The following is a 24074-nucleotide window of genomic DNA, read 5'->3' on the forward strand; positions in this document are numbered from 1 at the left end:
TACACAATGGACCCAATAGAAAGATTCCTGGTGACTTCAATGGGTATTGGGTCAGGCTTGATGTGAGTATTTTCAGGCTGGTCAATGGGCACCGTGGACTACCCCTGGTCAGCTCTAATTGACTTGCTCAAGCAACATGAGGATACAGCTATACATAGTGGTAGTAATGGCACCATGGCGCTGCCACTGGTGACATTACTGGGTTAATTTTTTTTTCTGTGATAAGTTGTTCTTGGAAAATTTCTCCACTCTGTGAGGCTTGAACATAGTTTCTTTTCTTGCCTTATTATACTTTTACATTTGACTCCTTTCTATTTTCCTCACAAGGAATTGACATCCATATTTTAAAGTCAATGCCTTTTTGCCTCTAGCCACCTTTTACTTTGCTGTTTGGCCATGATGGCATTTTTTGATCATCTTACTGTTATTGCATCAACTTTGAGATATCTGATAACAGGCTACAGACTCTCTTACCACTATAGGTCCTGTACACAGCACATTTAACTCAAGTTATGCAGCAGGGAACACCCATAAGGAAATGATGTGGGAGAGCTGCCAGAGCCAACAGATGTAGGGGAGCAGCAGAGAGTAAAGAGATGGCAGAGCAGATGTCACAAGAGGTATTCCGGGGAAATGTATTCCCTATTCAAGGTAGAGCGTACCTAGGGGTTTTCAAATTGAAGCCAACTTTTGTATGTATAATGTATAAATATTAAATTTCTATACATAATCTTTTTAAACACTTTGAATACATATAACTTGTGAGATTTACACACTGAATCAGAGGGAAAGTGTATCATAAGGAAGAAAGAAAAATGTGTTTGGGTACCCAGCAAAGTGACCTGAGTGAATGGCTGAGCCAGCAGATTGAGGGAAGAAAAATGGACAAAGCTAACAGTGGGTAGAAAGGTGTTTCTTAGAAACAGTGGTGCCTCCTTCCCCTTCTTCTGCCCAGCTAATTTGGTAAGGCCAGGGGCGAGTTATATAGAGGCTTGGAAAGAATAGATTTTTATCTGTAAATGTCAGTAAATGTTGAAGCAGCAAAGATTCCTGTGGCACCTTATAGACTAATAGACATGTTGGAACATGAGCTTTCGTGGGTGAATACCCACTTTGTCAGATGCATCTGATGAAGTGGGTATTCACCCATGAAAGCTCATGCTCCAATACGTCTGTTAGTCTATAAGGTGCCACAGGACTCTTTGCTGCTTTTACAGATCCAGACTAACAAGGCTACCCCTCTGATACTTGACACCGAGTAAATGTTGATTTCACCAAACACACACACAAAGTGACTAAAAATTCCATTCATAATAATTGAAATTTACAGATAAGCAAAATAAAAAAAAATGCTGCTTGAGAACATGAGAGATTGATTGAAGGAAAATTACTTTATATTTTGACGTGTTGTTGAAATTTTGTGCTTTAATGGTTATAAAACTTTATCTCAACACCTACTGTCATTACATACTTTTCTAACCCCCCTTCTCCATATTTTCCTGCAACTGTGAAAACTTAATTTGATAAAAAAATTTTAAAAATGCTTAAAAATAAGCATTGATATTATCCATTGCAATTATATTAAAAAATTAAATTCTGCCAAGCCTAATGATGTAAATTGTGCAGTTAGTTATGTTGTTGTTTAACCTCAGAGTATATGAAACTGTCACAATGTTTTAAGGTCTTGACTCTAAATTGGCAGTTCAGATCCAGACTAGTCCAGTGATGAGCAAAGGCGAGTGGAAGTGGCTGTTTGGTAATCTATCTGAAATAAACTGGTGGTCTCATTGCAGTCTTTGCTGGGCAGCTCACTTAACATAGCACAGGCACTACCTCCTGAATCAACTGCAACCAGCACCCTTGTTGACAGCCTGAGGGGCATGGAGAATGAAGTATGCTCACTTCTGCACATGGTAACTCGCGATTCAGTTGGAGGCACACGGATGGATGGTGGTGAAGAAGCTTGTACAACTTGTGGCTGCAGAAGGCAGTAAATAATGCAGCTGTACTGCACAGTGAGGGGTTTGTGATTCAACAGAAGAGCCCAGTCCCTGGTATTGCCAGTCTGGCACCCATCACAAGCGCCAAATCACTTATTAATTAATTAAATTATTTTAACACTGATATCCTAGGGAACCCACCCCCCCGCCTATTTGAGAATTCCTGAAAATGAAGTGCCTACCGATCTTTGCATTGCATCAGGTACTTTCACTATTTGGTACCTTTTATTTTACTGTATTATTTTAGTTGCTCTTGAAAGTAACACCAGGATTGCTGAATCGCTAGCAGACAACATCTCTGGAGGAAACGTATTCTGGGATTCACATCAGAGAGTAGTAAGGTGGTGTATATTCTTAAGGAGGGGGACTACGGGGCAAAAGATACAGTCTAGTAAAATGAATAGAAAACATCAGTGAATCGGACCCCTAACTCCTGTTTATTGGCTTTAGATCTCAGTTAAACATTGATCTTCATTCCTCTGTTCCAGAAACAATCCCTACAGACTTTGATTTTGAACTTTATGTGACATTCTTCTTGGATAGTTCTTAAAAACGCTTTAATTAGGTGAATGATTGAACCTCCTGGAGCTACCTCTTTCCAGACCAAGAAAAACAGTGGCCTTTAAATCATGCTGGTTTCCTGTTATTATCTGTCCTTGCAAATGCATTCAGAACATCCAGCTTCTGTGGGTGGCACTCAGACCATAAAAACCTTAACCACCTCAAGCAGTCTGACGCTTGGCAAACCATCAACATTCTTTCTCCTATGTGATCTATGGAACAAGCTGAGGGCTACCATAGATTGCCAGAGGTTACATTCCTATATGGCTTCCCAATGCCACTCTTACCAATCATTTCACAAGAAATCACAAAGCACTCCGGCATTTTTGCATTTCACAGAGAAGGAAATCATCTCATTCCAAGTCCTAGTCTAGTCCTGTCACCATCCCTTCCCCTGTTCTTCAATCCCCATTGTGTGGTGGGGAGGCCTGGCTCAGCCACAGCAGAATACAGTGGTGGTGGAGAGACATGACACATAACTCTTGATGGTGGGGAGGCACACTGTCAAGGTTGTGGGGTGGGGGGGAAGGAACCACGTGACCACCTCATTCATAACCTCTGGGTTATCAAGCGGCAGCAGAGCCAGGAGCTCCAAGGCAGCAGTGAGCGAGCACATCAGGGAGCTTCTCATGGCAGCTAGGCTCTGTAGGCCAGAGCTGGCTCCAGGGGGGTCCCCGGCTCATGCCAGGCTCCTTCGAGGGAGAGACAAGAGTCTGGCTGGGCAGAGGTGGCCTGGCTCAGGGAGCACAGCAGAGAGGGATGCCGAGCTGCCAGCCAGCACCCCAGCTCCCACAGTGCAGAGAGTCAGTGGCCCAGCCAGATCGGGTGGCTCCTAGCCTCCACCAGATTCTGAAGGTGACTTTTTTCATGCCCGCAGTTTGAAAACCTCTGTGCTAAATGAATTGTGGAGGTGGCGGAGGGGCTTCCCAATTCCTGTCCCGCACTAGCTAATGGAACTGCACCACTTATATTCTTCCACAGCCACAGGAGAGAGTGGGAGTTGCCCCATAAAGACTACCCTGTTTTTTCTTAAAATTGCTGACCTAAATCATGAACTCCTTACTCAGTTTTCACTCAGATTTTTAAAGGTACCGGCATTGCTCTGCTCAGTGTTGCAAGGACTAAGTGACTTAGAAGCCTAAATCTCATTTTCAAGTGACTTAGGAGCCTAAGGCCCACTGACTTTCACTTCTGTTCTGTTCTGTTCAGGTTGTTACACCAGGCTCATCAATGCGACATAGGTGTCTAAGGGCAGGTCTCTACAGAGTTAGCGCATGGCAAGCTGGGGTGTAAATCTCCAGGGATCTAGGAAACGGTGCATTATCAGGCCATGTGGACTCTGCTACCTTGCAGTAAGTGTTTCATAGTGTGCTTTGGTCTCCTGTTGAAACAGCAATACACCAAAGCACACTATGGCACTGTTAATGCACGTTAGCAGGATCCATGTGGCCAATTAGTGTGCAGCATGCTAGTGCGATGAGATTCACACCCCAGCTGTGTCACTCAGGCCTTGAAACTGTTGAGCAGAGCAACGCCTAAACAACTTTAAAAATCTGGAGCCTAGTCCTTATTTAGGTAAAACTTTCTTTGATTTTATTGGGTTTTGTCCAAACAAGGACTCAATAAAACATACAACCAAAGTGAGGCCTTCAGGAATTATTATTTCTACAGTAGCACTGGTGTGCAAGGAACTTCATATACAAATGCCCCTCCTCCACATGATTTATAATCTAATTTATACATGGCATGCGATGGCAAGGGATGGCAAACAAAAGAGCAGGGGAGGAAAGAGAGAAGGAAGAAGATTTACAGTGACTAAAGCCTATGGCTATAAAATGATTCTGAATCATTTTTATATTGGAGATAAGTGACTTAGTGTCACTAATGCCATTGGCACTGCTGCAAGCAATGACACTGGTGAGGGACTTAACCCAAGAGCCTCTTGACTCATCAGCTGCTCCTGACGGTTAATTTTACATTTCTTTTTGTCCTTCTCCCTTTTCATCACTTGTCTAGCAGAACGGCTGATGTGTGAAAGGATCTGAGCTGTGCTGGGTTTATGTTAGGAAAGAAATTGAGAAAGGAAGGATAAATGGAACAGAATAAATGTCTTAGAACTGTGCAGCTCCACTAATATTTGCTAATTATAATCAGTCTAATAATACACAGAAGCTTGTAATAGGCTTACATAGGGGATTTTAAAGGGACACTGTCAGGTTAAAAATTGTGTTAAAAAATAAATTTCCTTGATAACTCCACATTAAAACTGAAAGAAATGTGAACATTAATTACTTTCCCATGATGTATGCTGGTGGTTAGCTTTCTGTGTTTCGCTCAGTGATTCTCAACCAGGGAATGTGTACCCCTCGGAGTTCTCACAGGACTTCCAGGGGTACTCAACTCATCTAGATCAGTGCTTCTCAACCTGCAGATTGCAGCCCTCCGGGGGTGCGGGGGGGTGTCACAGGACAGGTTTGGTGGGGTCACAAGTGCAGGGCTGGCATTAGGAGATGGCAAGCAGGGCAAATGCCTGGGGTTCCATGCCATGCAGGGTCCTGCGAAGCTAAGTTATATGTTTCAATCCTGCTGCCTGAGGCTCAGGCTCCAGACAAAGCTGAGAAGTGAAAAACAGGACCAAGTATCACACTGAAATGTAAGTACAATATTTATATTCAAATCAATTTATTTTATAATTATATGCTAAAAATGAGAAAGCAATCAATTTTTCAGCAATAGTGTGCTGTGACACTTTTGTATTTTTATGTCTGATTTTGTCAGCAAGTAGTTTTTAAGTGAAGTGAAACTTGGGGTATGCAAGACAAAGCAGACTCCTGGAAGTGGTACAGTAGTCTGGAAAGGTTGAGAACCACTGGTTTAAGCAATGAAAATTGACTAGTCAATTTCATTGGTTTAGAGTCAGTTTTATTTTCCAGTTCTGATGCATGAACTAAATAGTGTAATATTTAGATCACAGATATTTCAGGAAGGTGTTTAAATCCCAAGCAAAAAAAGTCTAGCTTTAACTGAAATTAAAGAAAAAGTCTGTGGAGACACGATCACAAATGTGTTTTGTAAATAGTGTCTGAACATTATGGTGATAAACCCTTTAGAAAATGCAGCTAGATAAATAAATACATAATCTCAACTCCTTTTTTCTTTCTTTCTTATTCATTACTTTTCTGTCACAACTTCAAATTTTAGAGCTTAACCTACATGGTAGTATTAGTTTAGTATCATTATACCTAATAACTAAGTGCCAATAAAATCACATGTATATTGCAGAGGAAAAACAACAATCTTACACACTGTTTTAAATGAAGATCATTTTAATATGCATACTCTCCAGTTGGGGAGGTGGGAGAACAAGGGAAGAGCTAAAAACTAGAAACACATGGAGTTAAAGCAGCAAAGAGTCCTGTGGCACCTTATAGACTAACAGACGTATTGGAGCATGAGCTTTCGTGGATGAACACCCACTTCGTCGGATGCATGTCGTTAAAAAGAGAGAAGGAAATATTGATATTAGAAGCGAGTGAGGACTAGAGGTACAGAGGTGGTAGCAGACACTGGAGAGAATAGAAATATGGATGTTGCCCCCAGTTCCAAGCTATGCCTCCCAGAAGGAGCATCATAGACTCTATGGGAGGAGACAAGGGTGCTGCTTTTGTATCTCCAGGCTTCAGAGACTGCTCTAACTTACAGCCAAGCTGCTGTGATTTCCAAAGAATTGTCCAGTAGCTAAGAATCGTGAGAGCACTGGGTGTTATATTGATCCATAGATTTAATGATGCTGCCAGTCAGGGTTTATTGTGCTCCCATATGTATCTCTTCTGACTCCCAGGCATGACAGGGGCAACATAAAGAAGTTTTGCTGGCCCTATGGGTACACCATGTAGTAGGGAACTCTCCTGCGCTGAAAGAATTCTCAGGTGGAGAGAGCTAGCTACTTTCCAGCACCTTTACACCACAGAGCAGAGTAAATGGTCCAAAACGCAGCCCTCAATCTGGACCACTAACTTCAACAGAAGCAGGAGCAAGCCATCAAATGAGAGAGGAATTATGTATTCATGGTTTATATATAGGAATGGACAAGCTCAGTAGAGTTGGAGGTTATGCAAGCTTCTCAGGTTATTTTTTGGGATTACAAAACAGGTTAATTAAAAAATAAATAAACTGGATCCTGTGATTTAAATGAATAGAGCCAAATTCATGTCTGAAATAATTCCAGTGAATCCAGTGAAGTTACACCAGTGATGAAGAGAAGCAATGGTTTTTTTTTCAAGTGTGATTCAGTTTTCTTTAAAAAAAAACAACCCAGGAACATGTTTTTGTAGTAGACAGGAACCCTGTGCCATGTATTTGGGATTTAAGTCTTGCCTCATTGCATTCTTCCCCACCCTTCTTCCTCCTTCCCCGTGCTAACCTACACAAATGTGTGACCTCCATGTACTGCATTTATTTGTTTCTTTCATTTTTTCTCTGCTCCTTTTTCCAGATCCTTTCTCCTAAGAGGAAAATAAATCCAGTACTATTCCAGCTGTACTTTTGAACCCGTGTTTGAATGGGGTTGAACTTTGGTGTAATGAGATTGTCCGTCTCAATTACATCAAATAAGATATTTCAACTGCACATAATTAAAGGCTGTAATTCTGTTTGGGCTTCTAGTAACACGAACAAACTGCTCACATTTTACTTTTCTGGTTTTGGGTTGTCACTAGATCCCTTGATAGAATTATACATTTATTATATACAATTAGGGAAACATTATTCCTTATTAGAGCTGAGCAATAGTAGAAGACAAAAAATTTCTCCTGATCTTCACTCAAAGTGAAAAACTACTTTTTGTGTTTGCTTTCCATGAACAGACACACACAATTTATCATCACAAATATTCATGACAAGCAAATGTTAAGCCTGAATGCTCAAACATTCACCTACGCAAATTCTGACGTGTGACCAACTAGTAATATGCAAAAGTCATAATTTGTGATGTGTTGAGTAGCCTAAAAGTATTTCATCTTCTCCTTGTACAGCCAAAAGATGGTCCCTCCTAAACGACTGTATTAAAAAGAGGTGATCAAATAGCTAGTCCTCATAGCCCAACTGAGTTTGGACATTAAATTAATAGTGCTGCAGTTAATCAGATTTGCAAAGCAAAAATAGAGAGTAATGATCCATCCTGCCAGCAGTTAGCAGGGCCTGGAGGGCATAGTGATTGCATGATATATGGAATCACATTCCTTTTTAAACAGGAGACATTTATAAAAGAAAGCAACTACAAATTATAGACACAAACAGTCTTGCACATAACTTGAGTTCCCATTTGATCTCTCTTGTTTACCATGGACCACACCCCATCTGGAAATCTGTATAGCACACTGAGACATCTAGTGGTTCAATAATGTTCCACAATTAAAAACATCATTACAGAGATTAGTACCCAAGTACAAAAATGATGCCCATATAGGTATGCATCAGTCTTTACAATCCCAGATACAAGCTTCTTATATTCGCCTATGCTGCTCTGTAGGTAAAAAAACTTGGGAAACAAAATTGATAGGATGTTGAATTCTCTCATGGGATTTAGGATAGGACTCTACCAAGAGCATCACAAGTAAGTATCAGAAAGGAAACCTGTTCTTTCCTCTCCCTGGTCCAGTTAACTATGCAATAGATGTGTGTGGTAGGGTGGACTATGTCCGGAGGGCCCCAGCTGAAAGCCTTGTGGCTCTGCATCACCCTGTTCCCGAATAGTGCAGCGAGAAGTCCTCCACGCAGCTTAGAGTAGCTGCAGAAGAGTGGCCAACAGAGGGGCTGCTGGAGCAACCAATAAGGGCCAGAAAGGCCAAATAAAAGGCAAGCAACAGAACAGAGCCTTCACTTGCTGTGTGGAGCTTAATGAGTGGGGACTGGATACCTGGCTGGCTAGATAAGCAGCAGGTCACGAGCAGCTCACTGCAGAGAGCTCGCCAGGCAGAACTGAGCTCAGGGAAGGCTGCCAAAGACCAGGTGCCTGGTTAGCTGGATAGAGTAGCAGCAGGACCATGAAAAGGTCAGTGCGGGCAGGCTGAGCCCAGGGGACTGAGTCCAAGACCTGGCCAGACCCAGCGAGGGTCCCGAGATGGGGCCCTGCTGGTCTGTTTGCAGACTGAGCCCAGGGAGTGCTACTGAAAAAGACAGCAGCTGACGGTACTGAGATGGACCCTGGCTGGGTGGCTGAAGAAGGCAGTACCATGGGGAAGAAGCCTTAGAGCTATGGTCCCATACCAGGGCCAAGATAAGAACTTGGACTTATTTCCTACCTTAGGAGTAGTTTTTCCTGGGAGAAAAGAGCTGCTTCTCTTCCCCTCCTGCTGTATTCTTGAGGTAGGTCTCTCTGTAACAGGCACACTGGAACTTTAGCACTATTTATGTCCCAGGCTGCACACCTTGATTCCTTTCCCAGGAGAGTAGTGGGTTTTGAGCTAAGGAGGTCTGGCAATTTAGCTCGTGGGTTAGGTAGGTGGTGCTGAACTGATGTTTGGAAGGCAGTCTTTGTAGTGGTTCCTGGAATAAATGAACTCTTAGCTTTTCAGCCTGTGCTGCCTCATAACTAGAGTGGGGCAGGAAATGGTTTTCCCATCCCACAAATATTTGAGTGTTTGGTTGAAAAAACTGGGAATTCTTTCTCCTGTGAATATTTTTGAACAAAAAGAAAATTTCTCATTTCATTAGAAATTTCCTTGGAAGTTTCTAATTTTTTGACAAAATGATTCAAACCAGATTTTATTTATTTATTGCAAAAATGTAGGTGGGTGTTTAAAAAGGCAGTTTTCATCAGATAAAAAAAATCTCCACCAGCCCTCCAGTCCTGGGCTTTGTGTGTTTTTCTCAGCCTAACCTCTTACTCACCCTCTTTCCCACACACCTCTTCTCATTTTGACTAAAATATCTAAAAACCTCACTGAACCCTCTTGGCAAGCCTCACTCCCAAACCCTACTAGGGAAAAATGTGATATTAGACTGATGGGTATGGAAGATAGGTAGCAGTTGTGATGCTGGCAGACCAGGATCCAGCTCATGCAAAGGCCTCTAGGCCTCAACTGTACACTGACAAATGCACTGCTGGAAAACAGCCTGTCTCACCTATGTGTTAATATTGGTGAAGCAGGTACTAGATTTATAAAAATGTATTTAGACTTTACGAAATGCTTGTAAGTTGCTGCATGCATTAATCTGACATATCTGTTTTCCATGTTATAAGATAGTATTTAAGTGTTTGTTCTGAAACCATAAACCCCCCTCCCCCCTAGTCATGAGACAGGCATTACCAAGTGTGGAATACAAGTTTGCCACAAGAGGTATTTCCTGCCCAACAAAAGAAGGCCCATAGACACCAGACAAGCTATTGTGGAATATCAGAAGACATTAGATGTTGCTGATTGTCTCTTCCCCAGCCCCCTATGAAGAGGAGACATGCATGAGGACTCATTCTAGCAGCTTGAACTCCGGGGAAGAGAATAAAAACTCTGACAGGCAGACACTGGAGCACTATACTGCCTGGATTTTGGGAGGGCAAAATTTCAAAGCATAAGCATAAGCAAGAGATCCCTAGCTGCTTAGCCTGGGTTAGCCCTAGAGGATATATAGAACTTACATACTACAGCAGCCTCCATTACTTTTTGGAACCTAAGATTGTAACTCATTTGTGTGTGTACATTTACCTGCTTTAGTCTTGTAAATAACACTCAGGTCTTTTTCTTTGTTAATAAATCTTCAGTTAGTTCATTATTGGATTGGCTATGAGAGTTATCTTTGGTGTAGAATTGAAGTGCAATTGACTTGGGGTAAGTGACTGGTCCTTTGGGACTCAGAGTAACCTGAATGATGGTGTGATTTTTGGTGTAAGGGACTATTTATCATAAAGACAAGCTTATCTGGGTGACCAGATAGATTGGAGCACCCAAGGGACTGTCTGTGACACCAGAGTTAGGCTGTTAAAATTCCTGAGCATTTACACTTGATACTTGGTAAGTGAAATCTGAGTATAGAATTCACAGCAGGTTTGGGGATGTGTGCCCTGCTTCTTAACAGTCTGCCCTGAGGTTGGTTGGTTGGTACTCATGCTCCTGAGCCACTCCAGACAGCTTGACAGCAGTATTGCCAATCCCAAGCATTCAAAAAAAAATCACATGAATTATTTTGCATTTTTGAATGAACTGAAAAAGTAGGGAAAAAATAATTTGAGATCCACCTAAATATTTATTCAACCCAAAATCCGATGTTTCATTTTGCTTCTGAGGGCTTGTCACTTTTTTGTTTTTAAACTGAAGTTAAGTTCTCAATGAAAAACCCTTTAAAATTGAAGAACTGAAAGATTTCACGTTGAAACAAAATATTTAAATTTTTTTTCCAGATTTTTTTTTTTGGACAAACAACTTTGTGAATTCAGTCTGAATACACAAAATGTTTGGGTTGCCCTGAAACTGCATTTTTTAATCAAAGAGTTTCAGCTGAAAAACGTTGCCCAGCTCTAAGTTGGAGTTCTTTTTGTTCTCTTTCTGGTTTGATGCCTTAGGGTGCACTCAGTTCATATTTTACAGCTTTCCCCATGTGAACTAAAATGTTGGAAGGATGGTCAAATGAAAGCGGAGTCTCTCTCAATGCCAGTTACTGAGCTTAAAAAACAACACACCAACAATCACAAGACTTGGCAACACTGAGATAGATCAAACATTTCAGGAGCAGTTCCCTGGAGAAAATCACTGCCATCTCATGGGTTCAATACCCTCACACAAACTGTTATGCCTAAATTGCGCTTTTGGGACTGATTGTAAATGTAGGAAACAATTCCTTCTGGATTGGGAGGTACCAAAGTCTGTTGAAGATGACAGATCAGTCTTGCAGGAACATACCATCTCATTCATATCATCACTGGAAGCACTTTAGTTTTAAAATATAAACTGCTTTTTTATTTCATACCCAGATCACTGATAACAATAACACTTCCTTAGCTTGCTGTAATAGTAATAACTTGGTACCTCACTAGTTGTTTGGCATACAGTAGAACCTCAGAGCTCCAGACACCTCAGAAATGGAGGTTGTTTGTAACACTGAAATGTCCGTAACTCAGAACAAAACATTATGGTTGTTCTTTCAAAAGTTTACAACTGAACATTGACTTAATACAGCTTTGAAACTTTACTGTGCAGAAGAAAAATGCTGCTTTTAATCATCTTAATTTAAACACAGTTTCTTTACCTTGTCAAATCTTTTTAACTTTCCTGTTAAAAAAAAATAGTTTACATTTAACACAGTACTGTATTTGCGTTTTTTTGTTTGTCTCTGCTACTGCTTGATTGCATATTTCCTGTTGCAAATGAGGTGTGTGGTTGACCAGTCAGTTCATAACTCTGGTGTTTGTAACTCTGAGGTTCTACTATAGTCTGGCAGGATTGGCAGTGTCATACCAGCTACATGAGACATGTATTTAATTGGAACAAATGATAGGGACTTGGAAATTTTCCTGCTCCTATTAATATTTCAGTTCTGGGTGGTGAAGCCATGAGTGCAGGGACAGAAAACTGTATGCTCCTAGGATCAGTCTACAATTGTAAAAGTGTTGCCTATTTTACAAAAAATGTACAGAAAGTCCTATTTCCCTAACACCCACACAAACAAAGAGCTGCTCAGAAAGCCCCAACTCTGTCACTCCAGTGAGCTCTGGACCCAAGAAACTCTGTTCCTCTGCTTCCCCTCAGGATCACATTCACAACTGTTTCTCCAAGCCTTCTACTTCTAACACACATAGCATTAACCACGTTTGAATTAAGTGCCTGCACCCTTAATGTGAATAAAATACACTCTTACCATTGGGGGATAGGTGCCCCAGGGCTGGAGCACCCACAGGGAAAAATTAGCAGGTGCTCCGCACCCACTGGCAGCCAAGCTCTCTGCCCCTCGCCTCCTCCCCAGCCTGAGGATGCTGTGTCTCCGCTCCTCCCATTCTCCCCACTGCCTAACAGCTGTTAGGAGTTGCTTAGGACTTTCCGGGAGGGAGGGGGAGAAGTGGGGACGTGGTGCACTCAAAAGGAGACGGAGAAGAGGTGGGGCAGGGGCAGGGACTTGGGGGAAGAGGGTGGAATGAGGGCACGGACTTCAGGGAAGGTGTGGAATGGAGGCAGGGCAAGGGAGGTGCAGGGCTGGGGCCAGGAGTGGGGGCAGAATTGAGCACCCACCAGGCAGAGGAGAAGTCAGCGCCTGTGCATTGGGCTAAGTGCCACAAGCACTTTAAAGTTCCCACACAAGAAAGAATCGTGGTTGTTAAACTACCATCAGGAAGACCACACACAGAACTGCATGGAACTCACTGAATCCTCCTTGAGAGGAATGACTGAGCTGACCATCTAGGGATCTGAGCCTGTGAGTCCAGGCCCATATATCTATTTACAGCTAGATATCTGTCACGGAGGCTTCACTGGAATGATTTAGGAAAGTTGAAAAAGCATTTAAAAAAGAGAGTGTGAAATCATTCTGAGAACCTTGGTCTAAACAGCATATGGTCACTAAAAATAGTTTTCAAATAAATTCATAACGTAAGTAGTCCTGGGCTAACAGTGGATTAGCTGGGGTATCATTTTTTCCTCAATCATATCAGTGATTAACAAGGGCTTAACTTTTGGGTAAAACCTGTACTTTGTGTGAATCTCTCTGTGCTGGAAAGGAAGGAGAGACTCTTGCTGGGATAACTTATTCAGCTCAGTACACTCTACAGGCAGCAGCTCGAATGCACTGCAAGCAAATCTGCTTTTTAATCTGCTAGTGTTGGGTTCTGAAGTAGATTTTTTTTTAAAATAACTTGTGTGTTGCTGAGGATCTGCAGGGTTATTCTCTCTCATCAGAGCGTGTGGTGAGGAGCTGCATGGATTGCTGCTGGGTCCTGATGCTTCTGGCCTGCAAAGGTTGCCAGTGTTTCTTCATTTTCTTCATCCACTTTGCCCTGTGGTGTCTCCTACAACCTCGCTCCAAGCAATTGTTGTAACAGCATAGGCGTAACCGTTTTACTTCTTTGCTATTCAATGAGCTATCCCTTAGAGGGAAGCTAATGTGGAAACTATACTGTTTGGTAATTTTGCTAATTTTCACCTAGTGGTCACTGCTGGTCATCATTCATGGTGGAAACCTACTGATGTTGGTCAGCTGATAAGGGCATCACAAGGAAATCTAAAGCACAGTGAACATTCTTTTCAGCAACTCATTCCTTGGGCTTGACTCTGTTCCTCCTTAAGTCAATGGGAGCTTGACACTGACTTCACTGGGACCCACAGTCATGAACAGCCAGTTTCAAAGACACCTTCAAGTCCCTGCAAGAGTCTTTCGGCTTGCAGATGCTATCAGGCTGATGAAAACAATGAGGAGTCCAGTGGCATCTTCAAGACTAACATATTTATTTGGGCATAAGCTTTTGTAGGTAAAAAACCACTTCTTCGTGCATCTGAAGAAGTGTTTTTTTACCCACAAAAGCTTATGCCCAAATAAATCTGTTAGTCTTGAAGATGCCACTGGACTCCTCATTGTTTTTGTGGATACAGACTAACATAGCTACCCTTCTGACATCAGACTGATGTATCCCCAAAATGAACTTTAGGGGCACAAACTCACCAATGCTAGAAAATTCTTTGCATGGTACCTTCTGCCACACCAGACTACAGTAAGATTATCTCCCAAGGATGAACCTTTTCCTATCTAGGAGTCAGATCCTGAGGTCATTATTCTGTGGGAGCTGAGGATGATAATAGTCACTCTTCCTATAGATTTTGAAACATTTTTGACAGCTTGTGCGTGAATGACCCAATAAATGTAATGTATCAGAGCGACATGGAGTTACCTCTGTGTCTGTCATAGACAGAGCTTAATGTATTATTATTAATCCCATTCGATAGCTGAAAGTGTTTTAGACTCATTAGTTCACTGTTACAGGTTTAAAGGGAAAGTTCTGACATAAACAGTCCCACAAACAAGGCATGCAAAAAGCTTCGCATGCGTGTGTGCATGCATGTGCATTACAGGTGGTGACTGAATATATTTATTCCATCTGTGAACCTGAGTGAACATATGCAAATCCAAAGCCAACCCAGAGCTTGGCAAATCAAGCCCATGAATTTATAAGGAGATTCAAATATGGAAAGAAATAGATTCATTTGGACCCAAACCTTTCAAACTGCAACATCTGCAAACTTAGGTACACTGGAAAAAAATCACAAACATTTTAAAAGCAAACAAGTTGCAATGGTTCACACAGCTCTGCTCTACCCTGTGTTAATAGAGGAGGGATTTACATTCATAACACCTACTATGTGAATGAATTGAAATAATCATACTTTGTTTGTTCAGAGTTTTCAATCCTTAAATATAAAAGCTCTTGACAAACCTGGTGGTGAAGTATCATCACTGCTTTACATACGAGCAAACTGAAGCACTGAGCAAATAACTTGGATAAGCGACTTGCCCAGGGTTACAAAGTGAGTCAGTGAGTTTCCATTTGCATAAGTGGCTCTTACCTCTGAGATAGAGCAAACTGTGACTGTTAGGGATTTACCTTGTCTACACGCACTGGAGGTTTGCATTGGTGCAGCTACACCGATGGCTGGAACTAGGACAAACCAAACCCCCAGCATAGACAAAACCTGGCGAACAGAGCATAACTGGGTACAGGTTTCACTTCCCTCTTCTCATTTTCTTTGGCTTTGATGATGAAGGAGCAGATTCTGCTTTCTCTGGCATTAGTCTGCATTTACACAGGTGCAACTGGGAGCAGATCTTAGCCCCCTGGCTCTCTCCCTTTAACAAGACTGCGGCAATTTTGGCATTGATTAGGAAGCTTTCAGGTTTCAACACTAGCCAAAAGATCTGAGGGTGGGAGTGGGGTGAAGCCATGACTAGGCTACTGCAGCCTCATATCTCTGAAACCACAATGTTTTAAAATCTTCAATCAGGCCTCACTCCAGAGCTGTTTTAATCCAGGTTTATATTTTAATGACCTTCTGTAGCAGGTGGATTCTTTGCACAGTACATTTTAACTCTTTATGTTCCTTTGGCTCCTTTTGATATTGTGGATCATGGGGTGCTCTTGAAATGCTTCATGCATAGAAAGGGCTTTTCAGGCCTGTTTCTGACATGTTTTAATTCATGTGTCTCAGCAGGGCTCGCTTGTTACCACAAATCTACTTCTGATGATATTCCTGTGAAACACAGACTCCTCAGGACTCTAGATTCACATTTATTTCTCAATGTCTGTGGGCCTGATCATAATGATTCATATAGATTTTTAAGGCCACAAAGGATCATTATTATTATTTATTTGTATTGTGTGAGCATTTAGGAACTTTAGTTGTGGACCAGGCTCCACTGTGCTAGGTACTGTACAAAACACAGGACAAAAAGACACCATCAAATAACTTACAATCTAAGTAGTAGAGCAGGTTTCATTGAACCAGCATTTTCTGATGGAATAACATTCCACTGGAAAACTTTTGAATGATCATCTGATTTTCTGCATAGCACAGGCCATAGAATTTTGCCAGATGATTCTTGCACCTAGCCCAGTGATTCTGTGGTGCATTCATCATCAAAAACTCTTACTGAATTATGGAAGGTGTTGAGGGTGCAGAGCAATTTGCTGGAATCAGCCATTAGTGCTTCTTCTGATGCACATAATTCTACAATGGTCTCAGTGGACATCTCTCATGTGCTGAAGCACTCACACAATGGTTTTCATTTGCAGTTTTCAAAGTGTTTTGCAAAGCTGGCAAGTATCCATTAATCCACTTTTACAGAGACTGATGTGCAGAAAGGTGAAATATTTTCCCCAAAGGCACACAGCAGGTCAGCAGCAAAACCAGAAACAGAACCCACTGGTCCACCTGCCACACAGTTGTGTTCCTTTTTGATATGAGCAACTTTGCATCAGTGGACTACATGATATACATTAGCTATTAGCTGATACTTAACCTTACCCTTTTAGGAGTATTTCTAAGCTGTGGCCATTGTTTGTGCAGACTGATTTGAAATATGGTTTGCCGTATACTAGACAACTGCAATGCTGAACTTGCAGGCCTTGCAGGGTAGCATTGTACAAGTGTAACACTGACAGACCCAGGTCATCGGCAGGCAGGATCAAATCGGGGACCTCTGGAGGTTAGTGCATGAGCCAAAAGCCAACTGTTAGCTAAGGCCATAGAGCAGACTCATTAATTGCTTTCTCTCGCTCTCTAAGTGGACTCGCTGCCACTAGATAGGACCGAACACCATACCCAGGTGGGGTGTGGGTTACACAAGCTCCAGATAACCAGCAAAGGCATCTGTCTCCTCTGGACTTAACATTCAGGGCCAAATTTTCTGTTGGTGTAAAGGGGCACAGTGCCACTGACTTCAGCAAAGTTGCACCCATTTACAATAGCTGAGAATTTGGTCCTCAGAGCATATTTCCCCAGTGCTGAAAAGTTTATGGTGGTTTCCTTTTATTGATTACAAGGTTGCTCTTGCATTACTGTCTGGGGCTTTTGCAGGGGCTAGATCTTCAAGCATCTGAGTATGAGCTCTCTATATGTCCTTACCTGACCCTGGCCTTGGCAAACTTGCTGAGAGACCTCAATACATGAGGCAGAGCTGCACAAAGCACAGGCTATTTTGAGTGAGGTTGGGAAGCTAACATTCACGCCTGAGAGGACCAACAATCCTGAGAGGGCTGGCTAATTCCAGTTAATCGGTAGCACTGATCTGTATGGGGCAGTTTGGGCAAACACAAGACATAAGGCTCAGAGCCTCCTCCTTACCCCAGGAAATTGAGGGCACTAATTTTATATTGTGCATAGCCCTTGCTGACATAATATGAGCATGGAGCCAATTGTTAGGGTCTGATCCTGCAAATGCATGAATTTAATAAGACTACTCATGAATAAAGTTACTCAAGTGCCTAAGCATTTGCAGGATTGAGCCCTTATTCTGCAAAATGGCACTTCCTGCCATAAAGAGCAAAAAGCTAAACACTTTCCCCTGGGTCAACTTTAAAAACCATTTTGAAAAGCATGGTTCTAATTCAAAAGGGACGACATAAAAATGGGGCAATTTCCCCAGACAGATCTGCTCTCTGTGCATTGGCTGTGCCATCCTTCCTGCTTTTAGTGACAAAAGTACATTTGTATAATTTCTGATTCCCGTTAGTCCTGCGGAGACATCATGACTATGGGAGAGTGAGCTGAATTCTGTTTCCTTTCACCCATTATCAACAGCACTGCTAACCAACTTCTCAGTGCAGGCCCAAATGTACCCCTGTGTAATCTGACTGGATAGTGTGTCTAGTAAGACACCTGTACTGCCTGTAGTTTCCTGGGATACCCCTTTCCTGAGAAGCACACCCCATTTTAGCCAGGTGCCCATAACGTCTCTAGGACATGTTGAAATGTACAATTCTCATTTGATGTGGGGTGATATTTAAGGAGGTGTTCAAGAACACACTTCACAGGTTTTTTTCCCTTCCTCTGTAGAAATAAATATAAGAGTTTGGGAGGAAGAGTACTGGGCCCCCGTATGCCTGCGGCACAGCAAGAGAAATCAATTCTCTCTCTTCCATATTTGAGCAACATTTTACTAAATAAAAGATAAAGGATGTATGGATGAGATTCTCTGTGTTTGAACTGTAGTGCCCACTCTTGGCAATAAAAATCTATATCACAGCACAGCTGAATTTTCCAGGACTATAGCAAAAGAATAACCCTGTTCACAAATATTCTGCACTGTTACTCTCTCATGATATAGTTTCTGAGGGGAAAATAAGTGAAGAGAGATTTTAAGGGCCTTTGCGTGACTTCAGAGGTTTATCTGAAGTCTGAGAGGTTGTGGTAAGAACCAGAGCCATTATGACTCACTCGTTCCTAATCAAAATGCTGGGAGCATGAAAGGCTGTTCGGTTGTATAGAGACTGAAGTGTGTCTTCTTACAAGAGAAAAATAATACACACCCGGGGAAGCACTTAAATAATTGATGCCTTTTGCTTTTATCTGCATGTACCAATGACAGTAAATCTATGTACCTAGCACTAATGGATAGCATCAGTATGTCAATAATTGCTAATAAGAAAGAAACTGAAGGCAGTGCACTTGTCCTGAAGTGACTGATACTTCTTATGTCTTTATCTACCAGTGTCACAATATTCTTGGAAAATTAAAGGAATAAATTTAAAAATTCTGTTCACTAATTGATCCTTTTGATCTCAGCACTTTAAAGTGCACAAGCACTTTTTAGGTGGAATTCAGTCCAGTGTGACAGTGACTTCTTTTAAACATTTCTGCAACTCTGACAGTTTGTGTGTCTCATATGCTATATTAAAAAGACAAAATGATACTTCTTTCTACAGGCTGTTGTCTTCTGCACACTTAACTTTCTATTCTGAACCAAAGACTGTAGTTATATGGGAACCTAACATAAGTCACAAGCCTCTGTGTTACAGAAGTAAAAACCCAATGTTTAGACCCTGAAAAGCTCCCTAGTTCTTTCTAATTCAGAAATGTGAGTTTTACTATTAAAATGAAGTTTATTGTTAAAGTTACATTGGCCAGTTCATATCCTGCTACTTAAAATCAAAATTCACCAATTTTCTCTGTAATGTTTATCTGATCTGAACAATTATCCAGCTGTTCCTACTACATTCTTGTGTAGGCTGAAAGTAGTGTAGAAATTTTGGCATTTACTGTAACTATAAACTTTAATTTGTAGGATTGTTTATTAGGCATATACATTCCAAAAGGTTGTTACAATTATTTTATATAAGATTAATGTTGCAATGTGGCTAGACAATACAGACTTTATAGTACAGAGTCAATACACACACAGAGAGCTATAAATAGATCTGTATTGTCTAGCCACCTTACAATGCTAATCTTAAATATATCATTGTAACTTTTTTGCAAGTCTATTGTCTAGCCCCATTCAACATGGAGTCTTAAAAATACGAGGTCAAATGCTGGCCTCAATTACACCATACAATTCTCATTGGAATCAGTAGGGTGGTACTTGGACCATTACGTTGTAATCATATTATCACAGAGAATTTTCTATTGATGTTTGATATCCTTATTTACAGAGATTTTATTGATAAAGTTTTAATCTTTAAAGTGGTGTAAAAAATGTGACCAAGGGAATTATTTGGTCTTCCACAAATCCATTAACATGAGACAAACTGTCAGGAACTGGAATATTAAAAATAGTTTAGTAACCACATACAGTGCAGTAGTGATACTTATAACTCTACAGACACACAGCACTAAATCCAGGAAATCACATGTGGTGGCCACAGGTTTGGCTACCACTCCGCTATCTCTGCATCATATCAGGGAGAGTGAAAAGAGCATGGGTCAACCATGATGTCTGGTACAGGAGGTAGTGAGTGGACTGGAGACGATGCCAAGATGACTGGAGAAGGAAGGGAGAATAAGAGAATGATGGTGAGGAAACCAAACCTCCTGCTCTAAACAGCCTGCAAATGCAGGAAAGTTTCAGAGCTGCATCCAGATCCAAACTTTACAGCTCTGATATTTATTCCCTTCTTCATCTAACACTCCCTAGCTTCCCTCCCTTCAAAAAAACAAACCAAAACCCATAAAACTACATGCCTATCACAACTTTCTGCAAAGGAAACATCCTGGGCCCTTGCAATTGCCAAGGTAATTCAGATATAAGCAACTTTCACACCCATCATGCCTTGCATGCCAAATATCAGTTTCATCATTAATAACAGATGCCAGCTAAATATTGTCAGTGTTGTTTTGAAATATCCCCGTTCAACTCAGAGTCCTTAACAAGCACACATAGCTCAAGCTGTTAAAGTCAAGGCCAACTTTGCTGAAGAAGGGAAGCTATGCTGGTACGAGATCAGCCCATTGACAAGGTAAGCAAGAAATCTTCATCTTCCCAGACTTCCACTCTGCCTTCATACAATGATAGTGACCTTCTGCTGACATAGGAAATTGCCCACGGTACAGCTACGCTGAACTAAAATATTCATACTTTCACTCTTTTTTTTTTTAATATTGCCCCCTCCCTGAAATGGAAACAAAGAGAGAAAAGAAAAATAGCTCACCCGCCCACCCCCCCACTTCACGACCACTTTTAAAGCAAGAACTTGGTCTTTGACTCTTTGCCATCACAAGCCAGTCAAACTAAATTATTCCACTATAAATAGGAGAAGACAAATGCTTGCAGTGACAAAATACAAGAAGTGTTTTTAAATGGAATGCTTTTATTTAACAAAAGTCTTGGCACAGAATCGCTCCAATGTCCCCACAAGAATTTCCTTTCATGCAGACGATCTAGTGAATGTTTACACTAGGCACAGAAGGGCAGAAAACAAAAAGCTAAGAAATGTCTTCCTACCACATGCCGCAGCCTCCTGTGCAGCAAAGTTTGACATAGCCAGCCATGTGTGTCAGGGAATGACTCCTTTTCTGCTATAGGCAGAATACACAAGGCACTGATTTTGAAAATAAAGCGTATTTTCTCCCAGTAAAGGACCCATCTTTATTACATTCAGCAGCCTTTTCGGCAGCCCCTTGCCATTTGAAAAGTTTAATCAATATGTTAACATAGTGCGTATATAGGGCAGTTGTTTCAGGAACTGTTCCCAGAAATTCTTGCTTAGAAGCTCCAGAGAACGAATTGTGACATTGTCATTTTGACAGATTCAGACTGCTTCCCTGATTAGCTAAAGTCAGTCTCATTTATTTTTCATGCCTTTATTAAGAAAACGTAATTTCGTAGGCTAGCCACCCAGTAACAGCTACCCAAGAATGTTTTGTAACTACAAGCATGTAGAACTCTGCTGATGCATGGGGTTTCTTCCCCTGCAATGGCTCAGACTCCCTTCAAAACCGAGCGGGTTTGTGTGTGACTTTGCAATCTGAGAATGTGAACTAGTCGGCAGGACACTGTGGTAAATATAAATCTGGCACTTACCCACAACCAGTCCCTCGCAGTCTGACATCATGTGAACAGTTCTCTTCAACCGTACGTAGGAAAACCACAGGAAAATACAAACTCAGTTAGGGTAGGCAGAGGAAAAAATATCTAACCCTTCTCCTATAATGTACATCTACCCACCCAGGGAGTTGTAGCAACAATCCCGTCTTTGCCTTCTCATTATGGGATGTAAAGATAAGAATGTGCTTTTGTGCCAAAAGAGCATGCTATTGGTGGATAAATTTGTTGTCATCCCTCCCCTCCCCTCTTTAATGTCACAGAGGCAAATTGCACTGCTTGAAAGGCCATAGAATATTTATGAAATGGCTTTTAAGAGCTAAGCTGAAAATCAGTATTGAACAAACTGGCTAATTGCTGTGTGGTGAAGTTTGTGGTGGGAGTTGCAGTGCTAGGAGAGTGGTTTTCAACCTTTCTTCATGTGCAAACTCCTACAAAATTTCAAATGGAGAGGCAGACCCCTTTGGAAATCTTAGACATAGTCTGTTGACCCCCAGGATCAAAGGACCACAGGTTGAAAACCACGTTCTAGGGCATTCCTAGTTCTCTGCTGAGTTAGTGTCACAAGGACTCATCAGGTTTTTTTTTTTATCATTCTTGAGATACACTGTGTAGCTTTTGCTTTGGTATATATCTAGATCTATGGACTAGCTATGGGTTTGAACAAAGAGTGAAAACTCCTCAGATTGAACAGTCCTGTGCTTTGACTCCACAGGAGTTCTGCCTCTTTTCAGGACATTCTAAACTCTACAGAGGAGCAGATGCTATTCCTGCTCCATCCCCTTTGGACTTCTTTAGGTTGCTCCTGGAGTAGGGGAGATGCCTGGAAGATGAGGCAGAAAGCCAGCTATACTCTCCCCAGGTGCATGCTGAGTATAGCTCAGATACATCCAAAGATCTCATCCCCTTTTGTCAAATGCATGACATCAATGATGCAGGAGCCCTTGCTTTCCTTGAGTAAGGTGCACAGTGACACCACCAGATTGCCCTGTGCCATGCACCTCAAAGTGCACAGGATGGGCCTCTCTCCAGTTATTGTCCTGGATCATCCCTGCCTGAAAACACCCTACAGAGGGGAAGCCAGGGGAGGAAATCCCTGCACTGCATTCTGCCCTTGTTATTTCATTGGAGTGGGTGGAAAAGGTATTTCCCCTTAGTCTTTCAAAGTTCCTGGGCAAGTAGGGAGGTCCTGTGCCTCTGCACAGGCTCTGGCCCTCCTGGCCCTCTTTCATTCCTGGTCACTGGCATGAAGCATAATTGGAGAAGCTCTACCAGGGAGTGTCCCAGGCTGTGGCAACCTGTAAGTCTCCTGGTGGGTTATTCAGTGAAGGGATGCTCACATGGATGGCCGCTATGCAGAGATGATAATAAAGTTGCATCCTGCATTCTATTTTCCAGGGATGCTCTACAGGGCTGGAGAGAGAGGCTATGGGCCCCCTCTGAGGCCTGTCCATTCCTCTACTCCTTCCTCCACATAAACCCCAGACTCAGAGCACCCTCTGTCAGATCTGGAGGGAGAAGGATGACTCCACAGAAGTGGCTGAGCTCCACTTCTGCATAGAAGGATAAGGGGAAGATCCATACATGGAAGGAACCTTCCAGGCACAGATCTGGGAGAAACAGTCTGGACCAGCCTTTGGAACTTTGCTTTTTCTCCAACTGTTGAGCATCAGAGCAGAGCACCATCTTGCAGACTTTACAAAGGGCACAGCTGCTCTCCCCAACTTCTTGTGCAACTTCAGTGCACTTTTCGCTTCTTAAGTGTATTGACCACACATGCACATACAGCCTTCTTAGCGAGTCACAGTTAGGTCCCGATCTTGCAAGTGCTTCCACTCAAGCTTAACTTTATGCATGTGAATAGCCCCATTGAAGTCAGTGGAACTGCTCCCCTGAGTAAAGCTAAACATGAGTAAGTGTTTGCAGGATCAGGGACTTTGCGAAAAACCCTGTGCAAGATGCTTATGCAGGACATACAAATATCCAAATGGTTGTAGCTTGGTCAAATAAAAACTAATTTTCATTTTTACACTCATGACACATCCTCCAAGAGGGCTATTTCCATCCCCATTTTAAACTTTCTACCCTGAGTCATCAGGGCCATAAAGTTGTTTGCTTTTTTTAAATGGTTATAAGAATTTTTTTTCCTGTGTGAAAACTATATTTCTCTCCACTCTCTTCATACTCAGAAAAGAGCAGAACTTTATTTACTCGGGGATGCTGGGGGGCGGGGAGAGAGGGGAATAACCTTTTGATAGAGAGCAAAGGTGAAGTTATGAGTAAGGCTGTGTTTACTATGGCAAAAAGTGCCAGAGCCATAATTTGAGTTAAATAATAAAAGGGAGGGGAAATCACAACACACATTTGAATAATTGTTAAGATAATATGAGAAAAGTGTTAAATAGGTGTCAATAATGGCTCTAGGCTGTGATTTCCAAAGGACTGCAAGGGAGTCAGGCTCCATAAAATTCAATGGGAGTTGTGTGTCTTTCTATCTTATGTATC

At 41.9% G+C, this 24074-nt stretch overlaps 1 protein-coding gene across 1 annotated transcript in view; it reads right to left on the minus strand.

The window, feature by feature from the left end:
* EML1 (EMAP like 1) overlaps positions 1–21699 on the minus strand; it is a 215518-nt gene extending 193819 nt beyond the window's left edge. Inside the window, exon 1 of the mRNA XM_030558764.1 lies at positions 21549–21699. Coding sequence (XP_030414624.1) covers positions 21549–21579 — 31 coding nt within the window. The 5' untranslated portion in view covers positions 21580–21699. The remainder of the gene's footprint in view (positions 1–21548) is intronic.
* Positions 21700–24074: the final 2375 nt, after the last annotated feature.

Source organism: Gopherus evgoodei, chromosome 4 (genome assembly GCF_007399415.2).
Source record: "Gopherus evgoodei ecotype Sinaloan lineage chromosome 4, rGopEvg1_v1.p, whole genome shotgun sequence".
NCBI lineage: Eukaryota > Metazoa > Chordata > Testudines > Testudinidae > Gopherus > Gopherus evgoodei.